Consider the following 23,712-nt stretch of genomic DNA (forward strand, 5'->3'; position numbering starts at 1 on the left):
CGCTTATCCGTCTCTGTCTCTCTTCTCGCTTTCTAAGCTTCTCTCCAACAGGAAAACAAAAAACAGACAGAAGGTAAGATTCTCGCAAAGATCTCTCACCGGAAAGGATGGCGGTTATCTCTCGGAGCTCAAACAATTGGATTTCCTCTGTGAAGGTTTTACTGATTTCAACTGGAGTCGTATCCATGGCTGTGATATTGAAGCTTTCTGTTCCAGTAGTGTTGGAGTTCATGCTTACTGAAATTCCTCTGATATGGGGGTCATTGCTCTCATGGCTTACGCCTCCTTATCTCTACGTGGTAATTAACGGGATAATAATCACCATAGCTGCGTCTTCCAGGTTTCACCAAAAGGTTGATGAGCAGCAGTCGGAGACGGTGGTTCCGCCCGTCAAAGCGGATGTACGATCTGATTTCGTCACCACGGATATGTATGAAGATGTAGTGGCGTTGAAGGAGCAAGTGGTCGCTGCAATTCCGGAGTTGGCTTATGAAACTGTTGTGATGAAGAATCCGGAAGAGACTCATCCGGATTTTGAATCTTTGGAGCCTGTGGCGGGGTCTGGACAAGGTCAAGCTGGGGCTGCGGAGGTGAAGAATCCTCCGACGCCTGCTTCAGAGGAGAATGATGATTTTGTTATCTCTAGATCTACTTGGACGCCGCAGCGGAGTGATTCGATCGAGATTCCTAACGAGTATTCCTTCCCTGCTGAGAAACCACTGGTTTCTACTAGATTTGCCCGGAAGGCCGTCAAAGCTAGCCCCGAAGGTGACTCTCTCTCTCTCTCTCTCTCACACACACACACACACAGAGAATTCCAGTTTTTAATTTCGTTTTGTTTTGCTACCTCGGTGGCGGAAGGAGGCTCCCCACCGGCACACCGTGTTGTCAGTAATCCGGCCGCGAGAGACGTCCGAATGTCTCTGCTATTTATTTTATTTTCTGAATTTCTGACAAGAAATAAAAATAAATAAATATATACATGGTTTCTTGGATCAAAACAAGAACGTGGAGAGAAAGGAATCAACTTTATTGGGTTAATGACTTAATGGCTATGGAAATGGAAGTAAAAAGTAAATCACAGTCATTTTACTTGTTGTTTACTAATGTTGATTAGGTGGAAGGGCGTTACGGGTGGCGAAACCGAAACGAAACGACACGCTGGAGAGTACATGGAAGATGATAACGGACGGGCGCCCGATGCCACTGACGAGGCATCTGAAGAAATCAGAGACGTGGGAAACCCACGATCGTCACAACCACCCCGGAGCAGAGGAACTTTCTCCTGCGAAGGTGAAGAAGTCGGAGACGTTCAAGGGCCGTAACCCGAGGTCGTCGCCGAGTCCGTCACCGGGTTCCGGGAAGCCTCGCAAGGAACCTTCATTGAGTCAGGATGAGCTGAACCGGAGGGTTGAAGCGTTCATAAAGAAATTCAATGAAGAGATGAGGTTGCAGAGGCAGGAGTCGTTGAATCAGTACAGGGAGATGATCAACCGTGGAACCTAGCAGAAAATTTAGACAATCAGAAAACATTTCCGTTTTCATTTTGTTCCATTTTTAGACATAATTGAGTCAGTTCAAGTCTGCTTGACTTTAATTTTTGGTTTGTTTTCGTTAAAAAGTTGAAAACTCTATAGAAATGGAATTTGTTATAATCGATTGGTTGTATAAACTATAAAGAAATGGTTGCAGAGTGTTCTTTAATTTGTTCTGTTTTTATTGGATGTACAAACTGGAAAGAGCGAATGAATTGAATGATTCTTCTGATTGCTGCATATACGAAGCTTTTTATCATAGCTGGAAGTTGTCGCTCTGAGAGTGCTGTTGGCCAGTTGGGAGCCAGAGGGGGAAATCTTTGCCTTTACTGAGGAGTGAGCACTGAGCACTCTACTCTGAATTCTGATTTCGCTTTTTGTTGTTAGAAACTAGAATCAGAGCGGCCGGATTCAAACTCTGTAAAAGCCTTATCTCAAACTAAATTCCTACTGTAATTTTACGAGATTTAGTGAAGTGTGTTTATTTTAGTTAGACTTTGATTGTTTGGTGGACTGGTTGCGTGGATAAAGGATAAACTTGGGGAGTTTTCGTGGTTATATTCAAGGCTTTCACTTTTAACTACAGGAGTTGTCAGCTACTTGTTAACATCCATGAGAAACTAACGCCACTTAAAAAGCTAAAATCTCTCTCTCTCTCTCTCTCTGTTATTCCCTTTGGCTCGTCTGTCACCTCCACATTTAGTGATGGGTCTCTTTCAAATCAAGGAATCAATGTCGTTGCTAGCGGACACATAGATATTCCTGCTGCATGCCAACTGGATTGATGATTGATCGAGTGGGAGGGTTTCACGCAGCTCATCAAAAAAAGGGAAATTTTCATTTTAATACCCAATTAGTCCCCGAACTTTAAATGTAATATCTGAATTTTTTGCTCTTTCCGGTTACTGTCGGTTATTTATTGAAAATGTCAAAATTATTCTTAAAAAATATTGTTCATTATTTTCTATCTTAAGATTAAATGGACAGATATTCGAGATTTTAGACTAATAAAATCATTCTTTTTTATTTTTAAATTTAAAATATGTTCTTATCTAGTTATTTCTTTACTTTTAATTATTATTTTTTTCTATCATATTTTATGTTTTATTTTTCTCTTTTTTGAAGATAATTAATGTCTTTTTTTAAAAAAAAGATAGTTTTAATCTTTTCAATAGATAATTGAAGGTTGATAATGATGGTCACCAACTTGACACTACCCAAAATTCAGAGTAGTAAAATAGAATTTTCCAAAATAAAAAATAAAAAAGACATTTTCCTTTATCGACGGTCACTTCGCGTTTGGTAATGCTGCATGATAGATTGATGGCAAGACAACATCATTCATGCTAGAACCCTAGAAGATTGCGACTGTTATTGCTAGCTGCATATGCATTAGTATGCTTGGAAGTGGATCCGGACGACACTGCAGTCGATTTGGGAAACCCTGCCCACTTTGTCTCTTCATCAAGAATACACATAAAGATGCTTAACCGGTTTTGGAGACAATATAAATATACTAAAATGCTACTTCTTATTGGCTATTGAGGTCAATTGTGTGAGGTAACTGATAACCCGACAGACTCGTTCACTAGAGAAAGAAATTGATTTTGATATCATTCATCAACTCCTGCATATCAAGCAGGAAAAAACTCTTGTCCCTTGATTCTCTTGCCATTTCATCCACATTTGATATGAACAGTAAGTTAATACGGCAACAGAATCAAGTTAAACAAGCAAATAATCAGTAATTGAAACAGGGAATGCATCAGTCAGAGAAAGAAAAATGGCAGTTGAATATGACAGAATTATCATAAATAGCCGCTTCCTTGGTACAATTTTTTTGACATTGTTGTTTCAGTCTGAATTGCTGAAAATTGCTTCTTAGGTTAATCAATGCAGAAAATTTTCAAAATAAAAGGCAGGCTCTTTATGTATAACAAAATCCAGACTCTCTAATCTTCAATTCCAGGTCAAAGTTTATGCTAGATATCCACTAGGTGTGATAGCTGAATTAAGCTCAAATTGTTGGAGATATCCAGATGGTAGTTTAAAGCTTTCTCAGAACTCAGTTTTGAGTAACCATGTTGACTCTCAATAACATTCATTTCATAGAAGTTAGTTCATTTCAATCATGACTTCATGAGCTATGGTGGCAGCACACTATGGATTATGGGCCTTTAAAGAAAAAGGCACAAAGAATCAATAGAGGTACTTTTGTTAATAACTTGGCACTAGCACATGTGGTTTACCGGTGCCCATTAACACATCACTGCCTTTATGTTCTTCAAAGGTCAGCTAGCTTTAATGGCTGTATGGTTAGGATTAGTTTTCCTACTTCCAAAATCTATTGTCAACATAAGATATACTTGTTTCTATTTGGGTGGTTGCTAAGCTGGCCTAGTGTCACAAGGTTATTCGACGAGGCTCCCATGTGGCGCTCGATGGGGTCGAGAAAGTCTACGAATGCAAGTGACAACACATAAAAAGCAACAAGAAGGCACACAAATTAGTCAAAATGCTACTTATATTGCATTGATTGATGATCAGCACAAGCACACAGTTCAGTGTCGAGGGGATCTCGTGCTTAACCTTTACACACTATTGACTCACTCGACTACCTACATCCCTTCAAAGAATACGTTAAACTTTTGGGGGAGTGACGGTAAGAAACATAAAAAAGGTGAAAAATTATACTACATAATTACAATAATGCCATTGGCAATCCCCCCATACAAAATACATGCAATGCCCCACCCAAGACACACACTTGGACATTGGATGGCATATTGTGGGCATGGTGATGGCACTTGAAGGCACGACAAAATGGTCACTTGTGACATTCTCCCCCACTCGAAGACCAACTTCTACTTATGGCTCGAACTTCTTGTTGGTGAAGGAAGGTTCTTCAACTGCTCCACGAATAGGGTTTCTTCCAAGGCCCAGATAGGAGGTTGGGTGGATGGCTTGTGGATGTCCTTTATGATGGGAAAACCTATGGCTAGTCCCTAAGTTAAGTCCCTGCCTAGCTGCTTCAAGGTAGGATTTTGGACGTTTCCCAGTGGTGGTAGGAAAATTGGTGACCAAGGCTGGGTCAAAATGATGGTTTGGATTTTTCGGGTATTGGTTCCCCTACATTTTTGCCCATGGATGGATGCTCACCGTGCTACTACGTCGTTCAACTTGAGGAGGGGTGAGAATGTGATTCCTATATTGCTTGGGTGACACTCGCTCTCCCCGATGATTGAGGTAGCAGGTAAGGTTATAGTTGAAGTTGGCCTTGGGTCTTCTCTTGGGCTCATCAGTTGCGGGAATATGCGGCTTCTGCTGCAAAGGTGGCTTCCGCTGCTGTTGCTGGTGTTGTGGCGGTGTTGGCACTGACACTGGCGCTGATTTCTTCCTAGAGTCGCTGCGATCACTTCTAGTTGCAGTCGTGGTGGTTGTTATAGATCTCTTTGCCATCCTTTGAGGTTGAGGTTGGTGTTGGAGTTGCAAGGTTGAGACTTGCTTCTTCTTGGTACTAGCTATGGTGATCATGTTGACCATGCAAGGTGATTGCTCGTCCATGATCACCAGAGTGTCAAGGTGAGGCGTCGGTGCTGCTTTTGCCTGTATCATGAAGTCCATTCCAAGGACAACATTGAAGTCATCCATGTGAACAACAGAGAGGTCAATCTCTCCATCTCAGTTGCCAAGTTGTAGTCTTACTTTGTGAGCCATGCCTTTAGTAGGTTTGGCACCTCTGTTAACTGCTTTGAGCCAGCCTAGCTTTTTGGAGATGGCCAAATTAAGTCTCTTGGCCTCTACAATGGATATGAATTTGTGAGTGGCCCCCGTGTCAACTAGGAACCTATTTGGCCTCCTGCCAAGGGTTACATCAACATCCCTCACTCCTCTCTTAACTAAGGCGGTCTGTTTGGAGGTAGCCCCTTTCTTCATCATAGCATTGAAAAGTTGTAGGGCGCCCACTCTTGGCGTCTGGGTACTCTGCTCCCCATCACTATGCTCGTCACCACTCAACTTGGCAATGAGGGCATTTAGCTTCTCCCGTTTCGGGCAATGTCTTGTTAAGTGTTCCTCCCCACAAATGTAGTATGTAGGCGGATGGGTTGGTCTTCCTTGGTACTTGTTGTTGTAGAAGCTATGACTTCCTTGTGGGTGCATTCCCTTTTGGTATTGTGTTGGTTGGTTGTGGTAGGGCTGCTTCTCTCTCGGGGGAGCAGCACGTGGGCTGGCTGGCTTGGTTCCTTCGTCATCCAACAATTTCAGTTAACTAAGTTGTTCGGCCACAACCATGGAAGAGGCAAGGTCTTGAACATTGCATCACTGGAGCTCGAACTCAGCCCAAGGCTTTAGGCCATCCATGAAGTTGAACAATAGGTCTTTATCTGACATGTCGATGACTTCTAATGTGAGAGCAGAGAATTCTTTCACATACTCGTGGAGCGAGTCACCATGCTTAAGGGACTTCATCCTTCGGCGGGCAAGGAACTCCACATTCTCTGGATAGAACTGTCTCTTCAACTCTCGCTTAAAATCGGCCCATGATTGTATGGTAAACGTACCACATTCTATGTTAACACACTTTTTGCGCCACCACAACATAGTTGTATTAGTTAAAAACGTTCTAGTTGTACGTACCTGAGTCCTTTCATCAACCACATTGGTCGTAACAAGGTATTGTTCCATTTGCCACAAGAAGTTGTTGAGCTCTCGTGCATCACGAGTGCCCGAATAGGGAGTTGACTCCCGAATCTTGATGTAGGAAGGAGTGTGTAAGGCTAAGGTGCTGGCCAAGTTGGCAATTGCTCTCTTCATGATGGCACACTCCCCCTTGATTTCATCAAGTTGAACTTGGACATCAGCGGAGGTGTTTAGGGCGGACTTCAAAGCTGCCCATTCAGTCTTCATCTCATTCAGTTCGTCCTGAGTGGGCATTGTTGTGGAGATGATTCTTCTCCACGTTGCCCACTCTCTCTTCATCTCGTCGAGTTGGGCTTGAAAGTTGTCAAGATTGTCTTGGACATGCGAGTTGGATGAGCTTCCTTCTTATTAGCGCGCGGTGCTATAGATTTCCTTGAGCGTGCCATTGAGTATGTCATAGACCTCATCCATGACTCCGCTTAGGCGCCTTCCACTTCCACCAGTGTACTCTCCATGACTTCCATGTTTTGGTGTAGCTCATCTACTGAATCTCGCATCTCACCTACAGTGGCTTCACAACATAGCATGTGCAAGTCAATGGCTGCATGCTTGTTGGTGGATTTCTCACATTTGCTAGGCTTTGGTGCCTTGTCCTTGCTGATGTCGTCGATGGGTGCATTGTCGTGCTCATGGGATGTGGAGAGTCCATGTTCGATCTCCTCCACGATGTCCCTGTTGTGCTTCATGCTGTCACTCGCGTTGCGGGTTGAATGGCTAGAAAGGAGCTCCTGCTCTGATACCAACTGTCACGATGCTATTCGACGAGGCCTCGTGCGGTGCTCAATGGGGTCGAGAAAGCCTACAAATGCAAGCAGCAACACACAAAAGGCAACAAGAAGGCACACAAATTAGTCAAAAGGCTACTTGTATTGCATTGATTGATGATAAGCACAAGCACATAGTTCAGTGTCGAGGGGATCTCGTGCTTAACCTTTACACGCTATTGACTCACTCGACTACCTACCTCCCCTCAAAGAGTATCTTAAGCTTTTGGGGGAGTGACAGTAAGAAACATAAAAAAGGTGAAAAATCATACTACGGAATTATAATAATGCCATTGGCAATCCCCCCATACAAAATACATGCAATGTCCCACCCAAGACACACACTTGAACACTCAGATGGCATGTTGGGGGCATGGTGATGGCACTTGAAGGCACAACAAAATGGTCACTTGTGACACCAGGGCACCACATGGTTTACTCCGTGGCCGCTCACTTAGGCCCACGTCAGCATCGTCACCCAATGAAGGATGAGTGCAGCTAGGAAGGAGTGTCTCACACAGACAAGGAAGCAGATTCCGCAGGGGAAGAGGAAACCCCTTGAAGACCTTAGCAAACAACCTCATCCCGACAACCCTAGAAGCCCTATTCGACTAGAACACAGATGTCTGGCTATAAATAGGTACACCATGCTCAAGGTAAGGGGATTTTGGACTCAGAACTCAATCAAGCACCCTTCTTGCATTTACCTTGGTTTCAACCAACCTACATACCTCGGCCGATCTCTTTAACACTCATTAACTTGAGCGTCAGTTCCTACTCGGAGAATAACTCCTTGGGCCTCTAACTCTTCTTGTGATTGCAGACCTCGGTATGCGGCTTCGTCCTTCCACCTCGGCCTCGTCTAGTTGGCAAGACTATTTGACTGCAGCCTCGAATTGGACAACATCAGATTGGCACAGTCTATAGGAATTGTACAAAAAGTCGATTCCCTAACCTCCTAACCGTGCACCAAATGTAATCATGCCAAAGAATGCATTTGATTGCTCCGTAGACTGCTCCTCATCTTGGGGATCCCACTCATTTTAAACAACTCCACTTCAAGAAACTTAGCCTCAACTCTCAAGTCATGATTGATCCCACCCAGTTCTAGGCCATGCAGCAGAAGGTCAATCGTATCCTAGCCATGATGGAGACATTGGAGCTGTTGGCTCAAGCTCCCTCGTCCCCTTGCCCCGTCCCGCAGGCGCCTACAATGACTGATTGTCGAACCGAGGACCCTAGAAGGTACCTCACAGACCAAAGAGAGCCTAGTCACCATTGCAGAAGTCTGATTCCCAAGTGCAGTGTCGTGCCTACGATGCCCACAACAGATCCCACCACTTCCTCCATCAACAAGATCCCAACATAAGAATGGCTCAACTAGTGCATGCACTAGTCCCCGCTCTCGATAGCCGAATCCATCTCAGTATAAGACCGACGGGCAGTTCCTAAACCAAAAAAGCCCATGAAAGTAGCCCTAGCTGACTAAGATGTTGGGATTAGAGATCTACGAGAATGATTGTACGAACTGGAACGCAGCCAAGCTGATCACAGTCCAACTCCTCTAACGACTCGACCAATAGAGCAACACCACAACCAGCAGCCCGTGAAGGAACCTGTCTTCATCCAAGAGATCATCGACTAGCTACCCCTAGCCGGATGTTGACCCCCTCAATTTGAGAAGTACGATGGAACCTCAGACCCTAATGATCACATTGAAGGATTCAAGGTGATAATGATTCTACACGACCCATCCAAGGGTCTCATGTGCAAGCCCTTCGTTGCCACCCTCCACGGAGTCGCCAGAACCTGATATGCCTCCCTCCCACCACGGTCCATTTCCTATTGGGAATAGTTGGAAACATAGTTCCTAGTGTAATTCATTGCCAACAAAAGGCACTAGAAGACTTTAGCTAGCCTCATGTAAGTGCTTCAGAAGAAAGGAGAGACCTTGAGAGAGTACTTTGTGAGGTTCCATGTCAAGGCCCTTCAGGTCAGAGCTCTAGACCAATCGGTGGTCGTGACCGCCATCATGAGCGGGCTGTGCTCCTCAATGTTCAGATTCTCGCTACAAAAAAATCCTTCACCCAACTTAGCTATGTTCATGCACGTGCCGAAATACATGAATGCTAAGGAGCCCAAGCACTACACAGGAGTGAAAAGGACTAGCACGATCAGAGGTAGAAAGACCACAATGATCAAAGATTGGACCAAGATAGCAAGAGGCAAGACCATTGGCCTGACCATAGACTGAGAACTCCATCATCGATGTACCAGAATTTACTCCATTAAACACATCACGAGCCAGCATACTGATGAAGATCCGTGACTACAGCTTTGTCAAGTGCCCTGAGAAGATAAAGTCCCAGAACAACAAGAGGAATCAGGACAAATATTACGATTTCCACCAAGATCATAGCCATGAGACCAAAAGTTTCCGTGACCTATGCCACCAATTGAAGGACATCGTCTGGTAGGAGTACCTTGGCGGGTTTGTAGACATCAAAGAGCATAAGCCAAAGGAAGAACCACACCACGTTGACGCACCACCAACTCAAGTTCCCCCTACCAGAGTTATGAGATAGTGTTACTTGACGACTTATAGAAGAAGACCCCACACCACTAAACAACTCACCATAGAGAGCATGGACCCAAGATATGAGCTACGGACACAACGTGGCTAGCCCATGGAAGATTCATCTAGGTGCCCCTCCTAAATAACAACTTGGAGAAAAACATCCAGATAGGATCTCTCTTAGAAGGTAGTTGGTGTGTCCAGAAGTGCATCGTTAAACACATCGAAACACTAGTTTAAACATTTATAATTTTATTCCGATTGTCAAACAACTACCAACGCAGTAACATGATGGGAACGGGTCATATCTATAGGGAAGCGGGGGAAAAATTAATGTTTTCTTAGATCCAGACAAGTTAATATAATCGAGAATTGTAGAAAATATAGAAATTGATTAATTAAACTAGAATAAAATAGAATTCAAACATTGCTAAAAATTAAAAGTGCCAAAAAATAAATAAATAACATAAACAACTAAATAAAAGAAACAAAATAAAAATGTCTGAGAATCTGATTAGAGGTAGCAGTTTCCAGATCTCTCCTTCCACCCTCGAACTTCTTGAGCTAGGCCTTCCGTCTTACCTAGCCGAATTTCAGGTCTGTAGAAAAGAAATAAAACACAAATTAAATCTAATAAAAATAAATTTGTAGGAAGGAAAAATTAAACTGGGAATTAAAGTACAAAAAGTAATTCTAAAACTGAAGAAAATATGGTTGGGATTCAAATCCAGAGGTGGCTGTAGTGGTGTTGGCGAACTACAAGTAGGAACCCCTCATCTTGCCTGGGCGTCCTGTTCTTCCTCTACCCTTGAACTTCTTAAGATCAGCCTTCCTTCTTACCTGGGTGAATTGACCAACCCCGTCTACAGGGCCCCTAGGGCCCTTTTTATAGAGAAGGGTGGACACAACTAGAAATAGGGAGAAAGACGGGGAGGTTAGCTAGGATTTAGCAAAGTTAGGGATGCCCTAGGGTTTCTAATGGATGGCTAAGATGGTTTCGGGGTGATCCTATGGCTGAAAATGGATGGAGAAGGCACCTAATATTATGTAGGGTTGAGATTTGGACGCCTAGAAATGGAGGGTGTAGATTAGAACATCTAGGATTGAAGGGTTAAGATTAAAAGAATATGTTGTGCACGAGATTGAATGGTTGGGATATAGGATGGAGAAAGTGGTTGAGATTTAATGGTGAGGATTAGCATAATAGGTGGCACCCTAGGGTTTAGAAGCTACAAAGGAGAGCCCTAAAATGGATGGTGGAGATTTCACATTTGGGGTGGTTAGGGTTAGCTAAGGAGGAAAAGATTAGGTTAAAAAGGCTCCCTAGGGTTTGCTAATGAGAGGAGAGCATGGTAATACAGTAGGATGGGCGCCAACTGGGTTTAGAAGATAGGAGGTGCCCTCCTGTTCTCAATTCTTTACAAAAACACCCCCTCTCTCAACCGGACTTTACACTAGCTTCCCAAAAACTACATTTCAGCCATGAAAACTTCATAGTTTTCTACATAATTTGCATAGAGAAACTTAGAGGTCACATAATTGATTTTAACTGGGAAAATGGTGCACTTTGACTATTCTAAGGCCGGAAATACCCCTGAATTGATGCCCTTAAGGCATCAAAATGCAAGGTTATCACACCCCCCAACTTAAACATTGCTAGTCCCTTAGCAATGCTACCTTAAAATTACACTGAGTATATAGATCTTTCCCATTACAAGGCCATCCCAAATAGAATTAATCATGCATCCTGATTCTAGCATTCTCAAACTCTGTATAAATCGGTATTGGGCTTTACGGGTAAAAGTGTCTTATTTTGAATATTGCAGAAATAGGGCTTAAAAATCTTATTTACCCTTCCATTTGCAAAGTGTCTTGTTAAGATGAGATTGATTTTAAAATCAAATAGGTATTCTTCTTATTATTTCTGACAACGGATTTCTACCCTTAAACTTATTTTTTTTATTGTTACCTTTCGGTGTTTTACGCGAATCTTGATACTTGACTTAGGTGAAGAGACACAGTTACTAAGTGTTAGGTAAGTGTCTTTGGCATTCCCTTTTCCGTTTGACGCGAATCTTGACACTTGACTTAGGTGAAGAGACTTGGTTACTAAGTCTAGGGTATCCATTGACCTTTTATTCTCTCTCTCTCTCTCTCCCTCTCTCTCTCTCTTTTTCTTTTTTTTTTATAAACACTATTCAGGGTAGTCCACTATCTCTTAACAATTTAAAGAATTTTGTCTAATCTTTTTTCTTCCTACCTTGATAGGGGCAAACTTGGGAGTATTTTCTAATTTCTAAACGGTTTCGACAATATTCAAATAGGACTCATTTTGACTCCTATCACTTTCTACTAATTTCTAAAGAATTCAATATTCTTTTATCAGTTTTCTTAACTTTTTCTGTTTGGGAATCTCTTTAATGGAAAATTTTAAAATTTTCAGTGAAATTTTAATTCTCCATCTTTAAAGGCTTAGCTTCACATTTTTTTTTCAATTTTTCTCTCTCTTTCCTCACCCCCCAACTTAAATGCCATTGTCCCTAATGGCATGACTAGAATGATGCAAGGAGGATTTGGGCCAAATGGAACAATGAACTGTGGGTTTTCCTGAGGGGTTCAAGGTCTGCCACCTGGTCTCTAATCAAGAAAAGAAACAATAATTCTAACACTATAGACAAAAATCAATTGAAAACTACGTTGGGTTTCCTCCCAACTAGCGCTAAGTTTAACGTCTTCAACATTTCCTCCCAACTACGTTGGGTTTCTTCATCTAAACTCTTCGATTCACTTTCATCTTCCAACAGACATAGTTCAGATTGGGCTAACCAAGGGGTAGGTAGGGCATCTAAAAGATTGTCCACTATATCTACCTTACATTTATGTTCCCCTAGGTTTAGATGCTTAGAGGCACTAAAAACATTTAACTAGACTTTCTGCTCTCCTAATGAAATGTTCATTTCCCCCGATTTATAGTTTGTATTAGTCATTTCTAGAAACAAACATCTTAAGGATGTAGTTCAGTTCCTCAGTTAAGGTCATGTCTGGAATGATGAAATCCACTGGGAAGTGAGAACCTGTAGCTTAACAATGACGTCCTCAAAAACACTTCGAGGGGTCTTGACTGACCAATCAGCGAGTTGCAAAATTACCGGGGTAGGTTCTAACTCGTCGATCCTAGACCTATCAAAAATGGATGGAAGCAGATTTATACTGGCCCTAAAATCCAGTAGTGCCCAATCGAAGGTGATTCCAGTGATGACACAACTTATGAGAGGAGCACTAAGGTCTTTCATGTTTTGAGGGAGTTGATTTAGGAGAGCTACACTAACATTTGCCGAGAGCATCATTTTTTGTGGGGCCGATTGTGGCTCCATCATTTGAATACACAACTCTTTCAAGAACATGGCATAGGCCGGGACATGTTGGATTGCATTGTGGAGAGGGATGTTAATATGGACTTCTCCCCCCAACTTAGGGTCTTCTTGCTCCTTTTTTTCTTCTTCAATTTTCTTTTTCTCACATAGGTCCTCTAAAATCCTCTCACCCGTTAAGGTTGTAATAGCCTTGGTATTTTCAAGCTGAGGGTCCTTAGGAGGTGGTTGAACTTGCTGTGGAGGAAAATGTGGTGGTTGATTTCTAGGCCTCACAACCGGTTGACATGGTAATTGCCCTACTCCTCTCCTCTCCTTGGCTTCGGCTAGCTGTCCTATTTGGCTTTCTAATCTATTGATGGACTGTTATTGATTTAGGATCAGCTGCCGAAGCTTCATGAATTGGTCATCGACGGTACAGGTTTGAGGAGGTTGTGGGTAAGCTTGATATGGTTGAACCGGTTGGTTTCTAGGGTACACCTGCCAGAAAGAACTTTGTACTTGTGTCCTCTGAAAATTTTGGGCCATTGAGTTAGATGGGTGGTATTATTGTTGGGACTGTGTATGTGTTTGATGGTTGAGCCGATTGAGTCCCAAGGTAATCTTTGTACTCCCAGGGGGTTTCTTGGTCTTGGGCCTTGTAAGTAAAGTTAGGCTGATTTTCCCACCCAGGGTTATATGGGCTAAAGAATGGATTAGCATTGGGTTGGAAAAATCTATTGGCCACATGTACTTGGTTTTGACTGACTGGTTGACATGGGCCCATTGCAGGGCACTGGCTAACATGATGGGCCGGGTTTGCATAGACGGAACATGATGGATAGGATGACAAGGTTGGGTATGGGCCACTTTGTTGACGATGTGCAAAGACTTCGTCAAGTCTTTCGGTCATACCATTTATCTTATCCAATTGTCGAAATTCGTGGTTCCAATCAATTTGTGGCTCAGGTTGGAAGTAGTTTCTCATTCTACAAACTCTGGCCATTGAATTCATTTTCTCTTATTTTGTTTTAACCCCCCCCCCCCCTTTTAAATTTGAAATTTAAATTTTGAATTTTAATTTCAAATTTAGATTTTGAAATTTAAATTCTACAATTTAAACTCAAATTTGAATTTTTAAATTTATGATTTTTTTTTGAAATTCGAAATTTAAATTTTTTGAAATTCAAATTTTAGATTTTGAAATTTAAATTCAAATTTGAATTTATTATTTTTTTTATTTATCTTTTTTATAAACAAATCAACCACACGACCTAGGGCTGACCTAGGGTTTCCCAAACTAGTGGTTCAACCAATGTGAATCCTTTTAGGTTCACTTGGAATTACACCACTTCCTTTGGTTATCTAGGTAAGAGGTGGGGATGTGGGAGGCTCCCATTGCTCTCATAAAGACCTAATTAAGTAACCACATAACCCGCTTCGGCGTAGCCGTTTAACCTCTTTCCTTAGACACCAACCATCGGTTATGGAAAGTAATTACAAGCTTTCCTAAAATTCAGCATACCTTTGAACCAAATGTGGGGCTTCCCTAAAGGATCTTGCTATCCAAATTTTAACTTAGGGTTAGGGTAAACCACACGTGAAGGGTGGTGATTTTTGGGCCAAGGAAGGGTGATGAAATCCCCACCCTATCTTATTTAAGATGGATGCCCTTAAAATGGATTAACGGAAAGACAAAATAAACACAACAAAATGCAACTAACTACAATGCATGAACAATTATTTCTAAGATGCAATTCAGAAATTGAACCTAAAAGAATAAAGCAAACAACTAAGAAAATGGAACAATTAAATTAATAGAAAGAGCACCTAACACATTCACAACCCTAAATATTGGAATGAAAATGCAAGAAAAATATTAACCAAAATTTTTATTGATTTTTCTTATAATTTTTTTAATTAAAAATTTAAATTTTTGGAAGTTTAAATTCAAATTCATATTTTTAAATTTAAATTCCTAAAGTTTAAATTTGAATATTTCTTTTAATTTTTATCTTACTTTTTATTTTCATAATTTTTTTAAATTCGAAAATTTAAAATATAAATTTTGAAATTTGAAATTCAAATTCAGAATTGAATTAAAATTTAAATTTAAATTCAGATTTGAAATTTAAACTCAAATTAAAAAATTTCAACAATTTCCTATTAAGCAATAAATTATTCAATTAAACAACAAAAATAGAAATTAAATAAAGCAACAACTAATTATAACAAACAGAAAATAAAAGAAATAATTATGCTAAGAATGAAATTAACTACTACCAAAATAAACTTTAACAAGAAAAATTTCTAATCTAAAAATTAAACTGAAATAAAATGATCAAAAGAAAATTAGGCAAGAAATATATAAAATAAAAGAAAAGAAATATAAACTAAAAATTAAATAAAAAAGAAAAAATTATGCTGAATTTTTTTATATTTGTATTTTTTCGTTTTTTTTAATAAAATAATACACAAATCAAAAAAATTATATGATAATAAAATTAACGAAAGAAAAAAATGTTGCAAAAATAAATAAAATAAGATAAACGATTTTTTTTATTTTTTTTATGTTTTATTGTTTTTTATCTGAAATAAAAGAAAAAAAATGAATCTAAAATTTAAACCGAAAATAAAATAAAACAAAACAAACAAAAAAAAATTATGCTGCAAGAAATAAAATAAAATAAAATAAATGATTTTTTTTTAAATCTGAAAAAAAAGAAAAAGACAAACCTAATAAAGCAAAAAAAAATCGAACAAGAAATTAAAATAAAGAAAGAAGAATAGATCTAGAAACAAAAGGGAAGCAAAATAATACTAAAAATAAATCAGATCTAGAAAAAAGAAATTAATTAAAAATTAATAAATAACTATATTATAAAAAAAGAGAGTTGAAAAATAAAAATAAGAAAATTAAAAATAAGATACAAATACACCTAAAACACAATCCAATTTCTCCTCTTCTCTTCCATCCCGCAGTCCCACAACGCTCCGGTACCCCACCTTTCGCTATTCCGTCCTACAAAATCAAAGAGAAACAAGAATTAAACTGAGATAACAAATCAAGTAATAAAACGAAAAAGAAAAAATAATGAAAATAGATCCAGAAAAAGTAAATAATAATTTTTCTTCGTGCTTCCCCAACAATGACGCCAAAAACTTAGTGTTTGAAAGTGCTTCATTAAACACTTTGGAGCACCAGTTTAAACATTTATAATTTTATTCCGATTCTCAAACAACTACTAACGCAGTAACATGATGAGAACAGGTTGTATCCATAGGGAAGCGAGGGAAAAATTAATATTTTCTTAGATCGGGACAAGATAATATAATCAAGAATTGTAGAAAATATAGAAATTGATTAATTAAACTAGAATAAAATAGAATTCGAGCATTGCTGAAAATTAAAAGTGTAACTCCTCAGGGACAACGCCAACATGCTCATCTGGTTAGAAACAAACATGTCAGAAATCGACTCCAAGGTCATCACCCACCGCCTAAGCACCAACCCATGCTACCAACCTGTGAGGCAAAAGAAGAGGAGCTTCTTCTTGGAACAGTTGCAAGTAATCAACGAAGAAGTGCAGAAACTACTCGACGTCGGCTTCGTTCGAAAGGTGAGATACCTGGACTAGCTAGTGAACATGGTTGTGGTTAAGAAAGCCAATGGGAAGTGTATAATAGGTTGCCCTGTCACTGGTCACCTCAATAAGGTAACTCAGGCCATACTTCCAAGCACATTGCATCCAAGTACTCACTGACGAACCACTCAAGCAGGTGCTGCACAAGTCAGAGACATCCGAATAGTTGATCAAGTGGAGCATAGAGCTGAGTGAGTTTGACAGACCCACCATCAAAGCTGTGGCCTTAGCCGACTTCCTGGGCGAATGCACATTCTCAACACAAGAACCGACTGAAATCCCGCCGGTCTAGACCCTCCATGCATATGGATCATCTAATCAGCAAGGAAGCGGTACCGACTTCATTCTCCTCAACCTAGATGGCACCGCCCTCGAGCATGCCCTAAGCTTTGAGTTCAAGGCGTCAAACAACGAAATGGAATACGAGGCCCTAGTAACCGGGCTTTGGCTCACAATAAATGTCAGAGTGATGTGCGTGGGGACCTTTAGTGACTATTTGTTGGTGGTCAACTAGGTCACTAGTCAGTTCAAGACGCGAGAGCCCACCATGGCAAGCTATCTGCAAAATGTGCAGGAGCTCACCAGACAAGCGTCGGTAAGGCCAAGGGAAGGTGGGTCAAAGAGCTGGCAAGCATCCTCTAGGCCTACAAAACCACACCATGCACGACCCCCAGATAGGCACCGTTCAGCCTGGCATTCAGAGCCGAAGCAATGGTCCCCGTGGAAATTGGATCACCCACTCTCCGCATGGAGCTCTACGACGAGGAGACAAACAATGAAGACCTCCATGCCGAGCTCAACCTAGTAGAAGAAGTCCATGACCAAGCACACATCCAGATGGTAGCATAGCAACAAAAGATGGCCAGGTACTATGACACCAAAGTACAGAGGAGAGAATTCAAGATAGGAGACCTCATCCTCCGTAAAGTCATCATGCTTGAGCCAGAAGAGGAAAAGCTCGAACCCAACCAGGAAGGACCGTATAGGGTAACTAGAGTGCCCGGTCCAAGCAGCTACAAACCAGAAGACCTTAATGAGAGGCTGATGCTGATGAGCTAGAACATCAGGAACCTTAGGATGTATTATAAGTCAATAGGATAGGGGATTGCATGTATAAACAGTTTCTAAATAAAGTCTCCTTTTATTTAATAGTAGTCGAGTATGCACTACGCATACAACCTAGCCAAACTCTAACGGGCGAGGACCTCGAAACACAGCACCACACACACAACCTAGTCGAACTCTAACTGTTGAGGACCTCAGAATAGGGCATAGCAGAACCCTCACACCACACGGTAATCAAGTCGAGACCAAAGGATTAACACCGATCTTAGACCCGACTAGCACAAAACGGCTGAGGCTCCAAACCAAACTAGCCCAATAGTGCACGATGGGTACGACACACCCATTGGACCACCGAAGAGGGCAGTGATTGAATACCTTAAAGTAGTTCGGTCAAAAGTTGGAGAAGAGCCGGTCGAGCACCACGACCAGCCCCCTCAATGAGCGCAAGCTCCACTAGAGCAAGCACCACCAAGCTCCCCCAGTGGTGACAAGGACTCGAAAGCACTCCAACCAAATAAGACGCAATGCAAGTTAATTGGAGCAAAGGCCCTAATGGCAGCATAGTCTGAGAAGCACTTCGACAGGCTAAACTCCGATGTGCAATAACTAAGGAAAGTAATACATCGATCATAGAAAAGAAAAATTTGCTTGGAAAATATGACTTTCATTAATAAAAAAAGAGTAAATACATTAACTACAACTCGACATGGCTAGCTGAATACAGAGGCCCACACAAGAAAAAAAAAAGGAGAGACAACACATCAATTCTCTGTTGAGGGATCCTTGACACGGTCCGGGGCATCGACAACGACAATATCTTTGCGAGGTGACTCTTCGGTAACAAATGGGCTGAATCCTTGAACAACAATGTCTATCATCGGTAATTGATGCATCACCCACCGTTAACAGAGAGCGAACCCCTCTTGCCAAGAGTTAGTGGCTTAGCCATCCGGCTTGTTCTGACGGACCTCTGAAGTTCTATACTCGGCCACGCCCTCATCCTTTTCCCGAGCTATCTTCGCCTCTGCCTCCTCTAGCCCCTTCTTTAGTAGTTCCAATGCCTCCTTGAGATCATTGATGCGACCCTTCAACTTGCGGATGGTTTCGTTCCTCTCCTTGACACTGCGCTTCAACTAAGCCAACTCCACCTTCAGTTAGGTGTTCTTGATCTCTCACAACTCATAAAATCGCCACATCTTGTGGAGGCGGTTGACAAGGCCAACGAGTAAAAAAACTGACTACAAGACACTAGAAAATTAGTACAAAAAAGGAGAGAGCTAAGGGAGAACTAGCAGAGCCAAACTTACCACCATGATTTGATGAAGAGCTGCGCTCTCCAAGAAGTTGTTGGTGTGGCTATTGGTCTCCTTCCTAATATCGGAGAGCATCACACCCTAGGCAAGTTGTTCAACCACCCTCTTTGTCTCAAGGGTGTCTTCTGGCCAAATTGATAACTGTGACACATATATACCGACCGAACCCTTGGCTAAAGCATACTCTGGAGCATCCCCCCTCTATGCCGAAGACTGTCCAAGCTGAGTTGTGGCCTCTTCAGAATCAACCACCACAACTTCCTCCATCGAGCTCACCATCATTGTCTACTGAGGCGTTCCCTCTATTGAATGACATTGGAGCTCTACGGCCCTAGACACACCCGATGTCCTCATCGCCTATTCCTTCCTCATAGCCATGGACTACATATGCTGAGCTCTTTCCTCAGCACCATCCATGTGCAAATCTATACAAATCACTGTGAAGTTAGAACCAAGTAAAGACAAGCTCATCAAGAAAATACAATGCAATCCATGGACTGGACTGAGATTGTTCGATCGAAGGGCACATCAGTTCAGCCAAGGTCAGGAACAGGAATGATGTATACTCCTCGATATGCAACTGCACTATCTTCTTCACAGCAGCTATCTCCTCCGATGGCTCGGCTTGGGAAGGGCCCTTATCCTTGGTCCTCGGGGTGAGGGAGAATGACCAACATTCTCGACCTTCACAAAGAAGAAATCATCTTTCTAGTGTTTAATAGAAGAGGGAGCCTTAACGAGCACCTTGGTGTTCGGCCTATCCGACAGGTAGTTGTACCCCTGCTTGTGCTTCTTCAGGTGGAGTAAGTATCTAAACATCGACAGGGTAATCTCAATATCCTTGAGAGTGCAGTAGTAGAGCAACCCGACTAGGTACCAAAACAAGTACGACATCAATTGAACAAGCTGGACCTGATACCACCACAAAACGGCTACTAGCCCGGGATCTGAAGGAAATTTAAGGCCAACAATTAGATTGTGGACATACACACAAATCCCAGGACACCTTAGTTCATACTTCTTAGGAATGCGATACACTTCCTGGAGGGCTTGCCCTTCCAACTCCACATTCGCTTCAATAGCCTCGTTGGCACCAGTCTCCTGGGTACCATCCTATCAGACCTCGGTGATGCTACCCTCATCGACCTCGATTGTATTGGTGTCAGTCTTTGATGCCCTAACCTCGATCACCTCGCATCAAGGACTACCTTCACTCTCATCCCCCGAAGTATACCCAATAAAAAGGGAAGACAAAGAAGACTTAATGGAAGACATCTTATTGAAGAAAAAAAAAGCTCGGGACACCTGAAATACCAAGTAAGGGATTAGCACGAGACATCAGCCGAACTCTAAGGCGCAGACTCTTTCTAACTAACAATGTGAAATGGCTTACCTGCCCCTTTTTTATAAAGGCAAGCCAACAGTCTAGATCAAATCAAAATAATGGTGTAGGATTACCATCGCACTTCACACGTGCATGACCTTGGGAAGACGAAACAACGCATCTCCCAAACCGTGACGGAAATAGTATGAGCATTGAACCACTCAGTCCACACACTAAGCCGATTCAACCATGGGTTTGCTGGCTCACAAACTGGAGTTCCTCAACCAAGGACTTTAGAACTCTTCCACTCATACGCGATCGAGCACCGCACTCCTCGACTCGAAAGTGGGGGAGTGGTGTTCAGGTGGTTGTTAAGTTAGCCCAGGGCACTATGTGGTTGACTCTGTGGCTGCCCTCTTAGGGCCACATCAGCATCGTCACCCAAAACCACGTGAAGGACATGCGTGGCCAGGAAGGAGTGTCCCACATAGACAAGGAAGCAGACTTTGCCAAGGAAGAGCAAGCCCTCGGAAGACCTCGACAAACAACCTCATCCCGATAACCTTGGAAGCCCTATCTGACTAGAGAATGGATGTCCAACTATAAATAGGTACAACTGTTAGACAGCGTATGCCCTTAGCTCCAATCAGAATGATGTACATTATGACATTTAATGTAAATGAATAAAGTACTGATCTGGCTCATTGTGACACTAGCAAGTGCACTTGCCATTCAAGTAGTAAAGTAGTGAATAAAGTATCGTTCCCACGAGGATTTAGGAAACAATTACCAATACTAAATTGGTTACTTCTTATTTGATCAACAATAAATCAAACTTTATTCAAAAGCTAAAAATCCTAAACTAAAATCTATCTAAATTATTAGCCCAATTGCCTCCAATTCAGGTTGGAAAAGTAAGTAGTAAGTGTCAATCTTAGAATTCAGCAATCAATCAGATTGAACCATTCGAATAAATCATGATTGAGCCTTGGTTTGGTGAAACCCCAAGGTCATGAACAACCTCTCTCAAGCGCATGTTCATCCTATGCATGAGTGACGGTTCTTCTATCTCTAGCAAGAATCTAATCCCTATGCATGCATTTCTTCAAATACTTATAAGGCATTAATTCAAATCTGAATTGATCACCAACTGAATTGTGCAAGTTATCTCTAACCTTGCATCCAATTCAGTTCTTGAATAGTAGATCTGAATTCCTAGAGTCTTTCTCAAGCACTCTAATAATTCCAAGCTTAGATCAATTCGACAAATCTGAAAATTTGTAGATCTGAATTATCTTTCAAGCAATTCAGATCTTGCAATCTCAGATCTGAGTTTTGAAAGTTTAATTGGCTGAATTGTTCTATAATTAACCCCTATTCAAGAAAACTTCAAGAACAATTCACACCCATTCGAATGAATCAAAAAGAAATTGATTGCTGATCTGAAATTTTACAAAATTAATTACATCAAGAAAGAATGGAAGAGGGAGAAAGAAAAATTTACAACAAGGAAGTTGAATTTGAATCAAAGGAAAATGAAACTAGAATGGAATTATTGCAATAGATCTTTGAATCAAAACCCCCCAATTTCGAACTCACATTCTCTTCTTGCTAGCTTGAACTCCTTCAGCCATTCTTCTTCTCCTCCTTGCGCCTATCCCTTCTTCCCTTCTCTTCTCTTCAAGGTGTTCGAACCTCTAGGAGTGGGAGAGCCTTAATCTCTAGCAATTGAACACCTCTCCCCCTTTTTAAAGGCCTCCTTATATAGATTTTCAAGGGGGCAATTTCTTGAAGCCTCTAGAATGGGGTGTAATACACCCGCTTCTTGAACTTTCTAGAGTGCTCTCTTAAGAGCCTTCTTAGGGTTGCCGCCCGTGGCTCTTTGGGGCTACTATTTGGAATGCACTTAGGCTCCCTCTTAGGCACATGATAGCTACACTCTAGACTACTCTTTTGGGCTAAGAATGGGCATTTTCTGCTGGGCCAAATTTTACTCTTTGCTAGGCTTTCTTTTCTTAGGTTTTTTCAAGGAATCCATTTGTACTTCTTGGGCCGAAGTGTGCTCTCTTGCTTCCATAACCGACTGGGCTAAATTTGGTATTTTTGGACCTTATTTTCTCACCTTTTGCCTTCTTTTTCTTGGATTAATTACCCCTGAAATCTTTTCTTAGCATTAAGCTAAATTAGGGCAAAAATTAAATAAAACCGGCATAAGAATTCATGCAAAGACCTCATAAATTATAGATAAATTGTATGTTCATCAAGTACGTATTTGATTCATGTTATTATGGTGTCTTTCTGTGTAATACCCTTAAACTGGACACTTATGAGACTCACGTTAGTTTAGAATCTTCACAGTCATTGGGTAGATCTGGGGAGATTTATCCTGCCAAGGCTGACACTGATGTGTTGCCAAGTTGGTTGGGGTGGCTTGTCTCAGCTGCCAGGGTGAGACCTGAGGTTGTGGGTTTTCTTGAAACCCTGAGCCGGACCAGAATTCCAGTATTGCCCTAGACCTTGGAGATAGATGGGCAAAACTAGAATGTTACACCTGACCCCTAGACTCGATTATGATACTGCAGTAGGTGTCGGATTGGGCTGTCTTTGATATGCCAAGAAGTGAGATCCTTAGAGGGGGTCAAAACCTGGGTATGTTGGGACAATCCGAGAATTCATCTGAGTGGGTGATCATAGTGACAGGATCAGCTCCTTTGTCAGACAAAGTGAATTATCAGGAATGCACTCTCTCTGATGGAAACCAAAGCTGCCGGCAGCCGATTTCAACCGTTGAAATTTGTTTTGCAAAATATATTTATATAGAGATATACATATATATATATATATATATATTCAAAATGTTTGCAAAATGTTTTAATTCCTAGGATCCATGTGAGTAGAGAGTGTAGCGATGTACCTTGCAACCGAGGGAGAGGTCCTCTCTTGTCGGGCAATGTTTGATCATTATGGGTTGAGAGGTTAACTGTAAGACCATTGAGGGTAATACCTAATGGGCTAATCTTGCATCTGCGCACAGTCCTTGGGTTTTTATAAGGTGGCTTGACCCAATGACCATTTAGTGTAAATGTTGGGCCCATTAAGAGCCCATGGTGATGGACTCAGGGGTTCACTGTCTCCTACAGTGAATTCGGTCAAGCCTTGTAACAGAGGCTGGGCTGAACCCATGTGGCTGATGTGTAGATCAATGTTTGGGTCCCACGCCATACAAGGATATCCAACTGGGCAGCAGTTTTGAGGATAAGTGAGCACATAGATTTGATGGGCCTAAAACCCAATTCGAACTGGCTTAATGAGATTAATTAAAGAGGGGCGGTTATGGGATTTAGATCAGTAGATAGGATAAGGGATTATCCCTAACCACTCAAACAGTACAGATCCAAATAGAGATTTGGATAAGGAAACTCCTAATTGGATTAGAAGGGC

General features: G+C 41.5%; 1 protein-coding gene across 1 annotated transcript; it reads left to right on the top strand.

The window, feature by feature from the left end:
• On the top strand, nucleotides 1-1,777 carry LOC104612601 (uncharacterized). Its single transcript, XM_010280069.3, has 2 exons — nucleotides 1-768; nucleotides 1,118-1,777. The coding sequence occupies exons 1-2, from the start codon at nucleotides 108-110 to the stop codon at nucleotides 1,504-1,506; spliced, it is 1,050 nt and encodes a 349-aa protein (XP_010278371.1). The 5' UTR covers nucleotides 1-107; the 3' UTR covers nucleotides 1,507-1,777.
• Nucleotides 1,778-23,712: the final 21,935 nt, after the last annotated feature.

This window comes from Nelumbo nucifera, chromosome 1, assembly GCF_055504915.1.
Source record: "Nelumbo nucifera cultivar China Antique chromosome 1, China Antique-T2T, whole genome shotgun sequence".
NCBI lineage: Eukaryota > Viridiplantae > Streptophyta > Magnoliopsida > Proteales > Nelumbonaceae > Nelumbo > Nelumbo nucifera.

Bases quoted from the DNA above. Each gene is read 5' to 3' on its own strand.
- LOC104612601 (XM_010280069.3), top strand. From the start codon at position 108: ATGGCGGTTATCTCTCGGAGCTCAAACAATTGGATTTCCTCTGTGAAG. The intron at 769-1,117 runs GTGACTCTCTCT...AATGTTGATTAG, and splicing joins CGTCAAAGCTAGCCCCGAAG to GTGGAAGGGCGTTACGGGTG.